The sequence below is a fragment of the Nicotiana tomentosiformis genome, chromosome 1 (genome assembly GCF_000390325.3).
Source record: "Nicotiana tomentosiformis chromosome 1, ASM39032v3, whole genome shotgun sequence".
Lineage (NCBI taxonomy): Eukaryota > Viridiplantae > Streptophyta > Magnoliopsida > Solanales > Solanaceae > Nicotiana > Nicotiana tomentosiformis.
In genome coordinates, this window is record NC_090812.1 from 31,169,388 (window position 1) to 31,178,886 (window position 9,499).

Below are 9,499 nucleotides of genomic sequence, written 5' to 3' on the forward strand. Positions count from 1 at the left end.
ATAATAAAGTTGTTTATGAGACTGTATTTTTTATATTTTCAAGTTTTATTACTGAAATTGAATTTATTTCTGCTACCTATGTGATAGGTAGCATATTACCACTAGCATACGCCGTTGTTGATTAAAAAAATGACGCATCATGGAGGTGGTTTTTTGAGCAATTCAAATATGCATATGGTGAAAAATCAAATATGTGTGTTGTTTCGGACCGGAATAAGAGTATAAAGGCAACATCTACTGTTTATACCGGCACGCCACATTATGCTTGCATGTGGCATACTTGGACAAATGTAATGTCAAAGTTCAAGAAGGGTCATCTAAAGTTAAACAAATTGTACTTTGTCACGGTACGATCATACACGCTTGATGAATTTAATGAAAGAATGTCAAAGATTGAAGAGATCGACACACATGTTAAAGCATACCTATATGATATTGGCTATCACAAATGGTGTCGAGTACATGCTACGGTGAATAGAACATGGACGATGACATCAAATATTGCAGAGTCATTGAATGCAGTAACCAAAGATGCAAGAGAGCTGCCCGTAGTAGAACTATTAGAGTACATAAGGACTCTTCTTGAACGTTGGACTAATGAAAAGTTATTGAATGCAAAGGGTACGTTCACATACCTTGGAAAAAAATACAACAAAGAGTTGGAGGACAACAGGACATTATCGCAGAAGATGAGAGTAAGTTATAGCCAATAACATCAGATCATTGATTCCATTAAACTAAATATATACTGTTAATTGCAGAAATATTATTGTATAATTGTAGTTATTTTGTTTTGTCATGTTGCTGACAACTCTTTGTGTGTTTGTAATGAAATTGTAGATGCGAGCTTTAACATATTACATCCATATTGTGATAGATGGTGTGAAGCACATTATTATTTGCCTTCAAAATTAGAGATGTAGTTGTGGACAATTCCAGCTTGATGAACTTCCTTGTCCACATGCTTTGGCGGCTTTGAGGCACAGGAACAAGTCTTATGAAAACTATTGTTCTCCTTATTACACGAGGGAGAGTCTTCTGCAGACTTATGAAATACCAGTAGACTCGCTGCCTAATGAAAGCAAATGGAATGTGCCAGAACATATAACTGAAGAAGTTGTAAAGCCACCTACTGGGAAAAGGCAGCCCGGGAGACCTAAAAAACAAAGATACAAACCATATGATGAAGTAAATACAAAGAAGTACAAGGTTTCATATGGCAACTGCGGACCAGAAAGGCATAACAAAAGATCTTGTAGGAATGCTCCTAAAAGGAAATAAAAATTGATATAGTTTAAAGTTTTTTTTTACTGAGTACTGTTGATGATAATATGTCCTTTAAGACATATGAAGTTGTATTTGTTCTATTCTGGAGAATTATAGTTGTGGTATAATTGTGTTGCTAATTTGAATAAAGATTGTCTCCTATAATGAATGTTTGCTAAACATATTTCAACTCTTAGTGCAATTGGTTTGTAGTTATTTTGTCCAAATACTGGGTTTATTTATTACTTTTCAGTCGTTCCTAACAACACTACTAAAATTGAATAGATTATATATTTTTTTTATAGTAATTATAGACATAATTGTAGTTATGCTGTAAAGAAATTATATCGTACTAATATCGAGATCAAGTACTAACAACTTTCAACCAAAAAAAAAGCCACTGATGTTTTCTATTGTAAGTAGTAGAATTCTGAACAAAATAACAAAACAAAAGGTAAAACAACTGTAGCACAAATCTGCTACAAATAAATTGCAGCTGACTTATTCTTAATAAATAATTTGTCTACAACTTTATGATAATCCAGCTACAACTAAACACTTTAACTACAGTTTTTCTACTGAAAAGGGCAACTAATTCTTCTTTTTCCGAACTTGTGTTCTTTCGTTCACAGCTGGTGCACCTTTTCTTCTTGCTAATCTGCCAGTCACCTCACTTTCACTAATTGCACCAAGCTCTTGCTTTTTCCTAGTATAATCCCAAAGGAGCGCTTCATAACGTCTACGGTGTTGATCAATATCAGAAAGGTCTTCCTTTGAAATCGGTAGCTCTCCAATGCTGACATATTCTGTAAATGCCGTCACGTATACACCACAATCACTACAAAAAATAATAGGGGAAAAGATTTAGCATTCAATGTAAAATACAATTGGTTAAATAGATAGAAAGAAAAGCAGCACATACAATGATCCTTCTTTTTGCTGGGGTATTTCACTGACCAACCACTAAATGTCAAGAGGGTCAGTAACACCATTTTCAATATATGCCTTTGTGTTCTTGTAGTTGATATCTGGACGCTTGCCATAGAAGCCGATGCATGACAAGTAGAGGGGGATCATTGTCCCGACCCAATTTCCTATAGGCCGTGATGACGCCCAACGTCGCCGCTAGGCAAGCCAACAGTGAACTAACCGTGTATCTACTCTTTTAACATTTTTGAAATAGTTGATTTTTAATTATTACATAAGTAAGAGATGAGGAAATTTAATGAAATAAAATGTAACAAATTGTAAGATCAAGTGTAGTGAAATAAATACTCAAAAATTATTAAGTGTCTACAAGTAAAATTTCAAGACCTGGTGTCACAAGTGTATGAGCTACTAGTAGAATACACAAAATACTAAACTACTGTCTAAAATAAAGTAGACAGAAAGTAAATACAAAATAAAGACTTCGGGTGCTGCAGTACGGCTCGGAAGGCAGCTCACCGCTAAGTCTCGATTTATCAGGAGTGCGCACCGGGATGATGTCCAGATGCACCTGCTTCAGATCCTACATGGTTAGTGGTGAAGTATAGTGTGAGTACATAAACAACATGTACCCAGTAAATATCTAGTCTGACCTCGAAGAAGTAATGACGAGGGATCGACTTCGACACTTACTATGGGCTAACAATAAAATACCGAAATTCTAAATAAGCATGAGTTATGTAAACAACCATAAATCTCCATAACAAGCGATAAACAAATATTTTTTTCACTAATAATAAATCCCAAGTCAATTTCCATCATTTAAATAATTGAACCTCTCAATCCAATAAAAATCATATCAAGAAGATTAGGCTCCAAGTATTATTACGCACGATTTATGCCGAGGTTGTACGACCCGATCCAAAATATATGTATATACGATGGGCACTGCCGAGGGTCGAATAACACGAACCATAGATGCATCTATTAACCTGCCGAGACGAATGGCCCGCTCCCATAAGAGTAGAGGAAATTTACCTCGCTCGCGCAAATACTTGCAACGCGAGTGGACATAGATTTCTCAAAGTTATTATAAAATTCTTCCATTCTTCCCCACACATAAGAAATTTAAATGGGAGACTTTAAATCTAAAAATCCTTAAATCACAACTCTAGTTAAGACAGTTAATATGTATGACCAATATAATAGAGCAAACAAAATATGGTGTAAGTCTAAGACTACTCGAACATCACATAGAATATAGCTACACACGGAATCTCGTCACCTAGTGCGTACGTAGCTCCCCACACATATAATTCACAACAAAAATATGCCTAAGGGGATGAGTTCCCTCTTACAAGGTTAGGCAAGAGACTTACCTCGTTTTCAAGCTCACTCCCGATCCACAAATATGCCTTAAATCTTCAACGCGTTGCCAAACGACCCGAAATTAGTCAAATGTTATATAAATTAATCAATACATGTTCAAAAGTTCATAATTTAACTATTATAGTAATTATCCAACCAAAATTGAAAGATTCCTAAAATTTATCCCCGGGCCCATGTGCTCGGATTCCGAAAATTTTTGAAGAAAGTTGTTACCCATAACCTCACGAACTCAAATATATAGTTTTCACTCAATTCCATAACCATTTTCGTGGTTAAATTTCATTTTTATCAAAACCTAGGTTTTTCATCTAAACCCATAATTTTTACAATTTTTACATGTTAAAACCTACCCATAATCTATGTATTTAACTCACATTGTATAGAAATTACATACCTCAAAGTTCTAGGTGAAAACCCTTCTCCAAGAGCTCCAAAATCGCCTGAGAGATGAAAGAAAGTGAGCCAAAATAGCCTATGTCCCGCATTAAATAAACTATTCTGCCTCCATCTATTTCGCACCTGCGGTCACTGGGGCGCATCTGCGGTACCGCTTCTGCGGAATACCCCAGGCCCAGCGATGTCCGCTTTTGCGGATGTGACCCCGCTTCTGCGGCCTTCTCGCACCTGTGCCTCCTCATCACAGAAGCGAGTCCGCTTTTGCGGACCACTGGCCAACTTATCCCAAGCCGTTTCTGTGGCCAAAATCACGCACCTGCGGGCTCGCACCTGTGGCCAAAAGCTCGCAGATGCGGGCACACTAGAACTGGTGCACCAACAGCCCTTTTTGAGTCCAAGTTCAATCCATGCATCGCCCGGATTGCACCTGAGGCCCCCGAGGCCTCGTCCAAACATACCAACAAGTTCGTAAACATGAGACGGACTTGCTCGAACCCTCGGAATGCGGAAAACAACACCAAAACTAAGAATTACACCCCAAACCAAATCGAATCAACTTATGAACTTCAAGTTCTTCCAACTTACTCCGAACGCGCCGAAACATACTTTAACTACTCAGAATCACTCCAAAGTTTGCGTGCAAGTCTTAAGTCGCCATATGGAACGATTTTCCAGCTCAGAATCCCAAATGGACCTCGATAACACCAAAACCTACTCTAAACCAAATTTAAAAAACTTTAAACCTTCAAGGTGCCAACTATCAATATTAAGCACCGAAACGCTCCCGGGTGATCCAAAATCCGATACGAACATACACTGTCACGACCCGAACCGATGGGCCACGATGGACACCCGGTACCTTACTCAACCGAGTACCGTAACGTATCTTTCTTATTACTTCATCATATACACGTGACATACGGGCCTAATAGGCCGTACAATCTTTCACGTACACGACATATGTCTACATGAATAGAGTTATTTATGGAAATTATGCATTTGCTCGTTTCGTTCGTGTCGTATAGATAATGCCAAAAGAAAGAAGGGATAGCTTTAACATATCTGGAGTAGGGAAAAATTCATATGATATTCTTGAGAAGGATTGCACCGTACTCCCTTAGAATTACAAAATTCCATTGTTAATGTGCTAAGAAACCTCATTGATTGAAGAAATTACGTTGTAGTGTTTTGTAAGAATTTCTACGAATTTTTAGCAATTTGTAACAAATCACCTTGCTAATCTCCAAAACCTCGCATCTGATTTGTAGACTTTGAGAATGAAATGGTCTTTGTATTTAAAATCCTAGAAAGTGAAATTAGCATCTGATTGTTAATTGCTGCTGTTGTAGTATGAAGTTTTCAAAATTTTCCTCACTTTTGTTCTTTATGTAACCTTTCTGAGTATATCATGATTTTGTCAAAATGGATTGATATCCATGGAAGACAAGTTTAATGACTAATATGACTCCACCTTCTACGTGTAAATAGCTTAATAAGGCAAGAGTCACTTACTCCACTTGCTAAATTGACTAAATGAATTAATGTCCATGTGCCTACTAATTGAATGGACTAAAGGCATGAGTCACAATATTTTTAAGGCAAAAGCTGCCACGTGGGGGTGGGGATTTTAATCTTATCCTATAATCAATTCATTAATTAATTAGTTAATATCCCGCTACCTGGTAATTAACCAATTACCCGCATAATTAAAAATTATCTCAAATTAACACCAGGTATTTTGGATCGGACCGTATTATATCCCAAATCGACAACCTTTAAAGAAACTCATTTTCTTCTATTTGCTTACCTTCTCTCCTTCACGAATTTACTCATCATGTGTTTGAAATAGTATAATGCTTATAATCTCAAGAAAATCTCATCCCCGAGTCTACGTCAATTAACTGAAGATGAAACTTTAACATTCGAAAATGCGGGATGTAACATCATTCCCCCCTTTGGAACATTCGTCCTCGAATGTTGACTGATGCCCTTATCATTCTCATAACCCATAGCTCTTGCGAATACTCTAATACTCTTCTTGCCATCTAGGCAACTGTTCTGTGAATAAATCCAAAGGCCAGGGCATCCCCCCCCCCCCCCCCCTTTAGGCCTTTTTCTCACACCATGACTTATGGTCGGAATCCTTCCAGTCTCGTAACTGTTGCTACCTTCTGTCATACGGCCTGTACGACTCTTACCTTGTAAGTGCGCTTATGCAGCTCTTCTCTCCTTTTTCCTCCAGATTTTAGCCCATCTCTAGGCCTCACTTTGTAAACATATACAGAGCTTGACAAGATGTCCCTCTAGGCATCTATAGGCATATTGAAGTTCTTCGCTTAGTACCTTGTCGAACTTACGAATATTGCTATATCTTGTTTCATAGACCCGATTATCCATCCGTATGACTTTACTGCATCTAAGTAGGTCATAATATATCATAACTCTTACCTTGATTTATCGTTACTGAGGTCTTCTACCAAACTCCAGGTTACGTTAGTTGCTTATCCCATATATATAAATCTCTGTCTTTTGATGCTTCCTCATTACTGTTCATCTCAAGAATGACAGCCTTATCTCATCTCATACTTTATAACTTTCACCCATCTATTGTTGATTCACCTCAATATTGATCTATAATCTACCCTTGATAACTTAACCTTTTATGTAACACTGCTGCTAGGGTTCAAGTTTCATCGGGGAACATCTGAAATGATTAGACTGATCCACCTGGGGCGATACCATGCTTTCATGACCGTATCTCACAGCATCCCAATGTGATTTACCTTGCGTGGGTATTTTAATCCTGTCCAATTCATGAGATCCCCTTATTTTTTTCGTCAGATCATTACTCAATCGAAGGCCCAAACATCATCCTTTATCTATCACAATTACACCCTCATTCTATTACCAGGGCAGTATTCTATCTCTTCTAAATGCTATTAGTCTTAGACTCCTTTGAGTTCATTCAGGCTATAGTGAGCTTTGTATAACTTAGAGAAACCATCACTCTTCTTGTTTTCATGAGCTTAATCCTGAGGATTTATCCATTTTTTCACCTTCTCACTTGCCTTTTCTTATCCTTACTCCTGTCTTCCTAAAACCTTGTCGCTTCACTATACAATAGCTTGCGACCTACACATATCTATTTATATTACTTGCAACCTTTCAACTTGCTTGTATCATAGACTTCCTTGTGTTATTTTGGAACATCAAGCGAGACATCACATCGTCTCTAACTCTTCTTTACTCTCTTAGTCAGGCTTTTCGATACCTAGACCATAGGCTGGAAGATATGCTACTGACGATGCCGCTATTATTCCTAGATACCAAATCCCCGCGCTTCTAGCCCTTTTATTCGACGTATGGACTATTCATGATCTTTTTCCTTTGAGTATCTCGTATGTTGTTCACCTTTACCTTACTTACCTTAAAATCTCGCATTTTATCTTCTATCTCTTTCATGACCTCCCTTCCATCTAGGTGTAATTCACGTCTATAACTTGAAGCTCTATTATAATACTTGCACCTCTGGTGCATACACAATCCGGTGGGAGCTTCATACTGACTTCTTATGAGGCTGGTACTCTTTAGTTGGCTCCATCGTAGAGCCGTTATAAAATATGGCTACTGTACCATATCTCTTATACCTCTGCTATTTAAGAGTGATCCTGAGGTCTATAATTCTCTTGGTCCACTCCTGTTTTACTTAGTCGATGTAACTCTTTAGTTCTCTTCTTTCTAATCAGCCTTTATGTAGGCTTAAGTTATCTTCCGACCTGCGGCTCCTGGTATTAGTTATTACTTTAGCCTTTCATGGGCGCTGAGGGATATCCATGATACAATCCTCTAACAATTCAATCCTTCGTCTATGACCTGGGCTCAATTCTTTCTTTTAACGTATACCAGAATCTTCTACGGATATATATGCTGCAGGTATACCACTCCAAACTCTTAAGTGCATTCATAACGTCACCAACTCGGGATCATTGATCGAATAATTCCTTTCGTTCCTTCTTCGCTTTCTTTAACGTAAGCTGTTACTTTTTTTGGTCTTTCTGCCCTCTTGTTGCGTGCATACTTAGCTTATCTTAGTTCCCACGCATGCCAGAGTTTTCGTGCAACTCATATGATCTTGAATATTACTTCTGATTTTACTTCCCGTTCATTAGCCACGGTAGGTTCCATTTTCTTATAGAGTGCATACAATTTTGTTGTGAGACTGTTATTATAAGACCATTCCCTCCTTAGGTCACTGAACTTAGGTTGAAGCCTTCTTCCTTACTTTTTCAACTAGTCTTTCATTGTAGTATTTAGGGAGGACCCTCCGACTCTTGTAAAGTTGTGAGCTTATTACATCGTATACCCGATAGAATATTTGATGTTCGTACTCACATATAATTATCCTTAGTTACTTTCCTCCATGCTCATGTGCTCGTACGGTATCTTCTAAACTGAAGTTTTGATTGTTTTCCCAGAGGGACTCTCTTTTATTTCCATAATACTCATATGGTATCTTTAACTACCCCAACTCTTATCTGAATATTTCTCAAGGTCACGATGTCATACCTGCGAGACTGAATTCCCCATGTTGGGGTTCACTCTATTTATCTTGCTTGATCTATTGATTTGTCTGTATCCTCTTGTCTAGCCATAACTAGACTCTTCCTGAATCAACTACTAACTAATCGTTGGCCCATTCTCATATCAATATTCTGCCTAATCTTTCTTGGGTTATTTCCTTTGCATTAAATTACGTCTCGCACTGGCTCCTTATATTTCAATAACATCTCGGGCAGAAACCCTTACTTCCTCTCCTTGACGCCGTGTTTGTATAATATTCTGGAATCGTAGCATATTTGTAGGGTTTGAATAAGTACAATCTCATTCCTTTCTCATTTTTATCGCATTCCTCCTTTACCATTCCATTATTACTAAAGCTACTTAATTCTAACTTAATGCCACATCACTCCATATTGCCCCCTTTAGGGGAGTACTGAGATTTAGCGCTACGACGATCTACCTATAGATATTTTACCTCTTTATATTTATCGTCTTTTTACATCATTGATGATCCTTACTCGCCTTGCGGTAATCCTTCTGCACCGAGGATGACGAAATTCCTCGCTCGCAAGGATGACACTTAGTGTAACTGGCACATACAATCCCTTAAACTTAACTTTACTCACCTTGCTTACTTTGGGGAAGCGTCTTCCTAAATGACCATTCTCTGAATTTCTCATGAATCTTCTTCTGTTGTCCATTCTATTATCGCCGGAACGAAATCTGAAACTCTCATGATGCTGACTATTATCCAATCACTCAGTCCCTAATTCATGTTTAGTCTATCTTGTTCACCAGCCCATACTGATTCCTATTATTCTGGGGTTTAACTTTTTCTTCCGGTAGTTGCGTTGGAGTCACGAACTTATATCTCGAAGTGAGGATATGACTTTATGGCTATACTCTTTTGTTGTCTTAAGGCCTGTCACCTCTCGTCTCTTCCTTCACTTGACTATAGATC

General features: G+C 37.9%; 1 protein-coding gene across 1 annotated transcript; it reads left to right on the plus strand.

Moving 5' to 3' along the window:
* Positions 1-293: 293 nt before the first annotated feature.
* On the plus strand, positions 294-1,281 carry LOC104113777 (uncharacterized). Its single transcript, XM_009624062.2, has 2 exons — positions 294-695; positions 940-1,281. The coding sequence occupies exons 1-2, from the start codon at positions 294-296 to the stop codon at positions 1,279-1,281; spliced, it is 744 nt and encodes a 247-aa protein (XP_009622357.2).
* The last annotated feature ends 8,218 nt before the right edge of the window (positions 1,282-9,499 follow it).

Excerpts from the sequence above, each read along its gene's own strand:
- LOC104113777 (XM_009624062.2), top strand. The coding sequence starts at position 294 with ATGTCAAAGTTCAAGAAGGGTCATCTAAAGTTAAACAAATTGTACTTT. Across the intron at positions 696-939 it reads CATTATCGCAGAAGATGAGA|CTTGATGAACTTCCTTGTCC; the intron begins GTAAGTTATAGC and ends GGACAATTCCAG.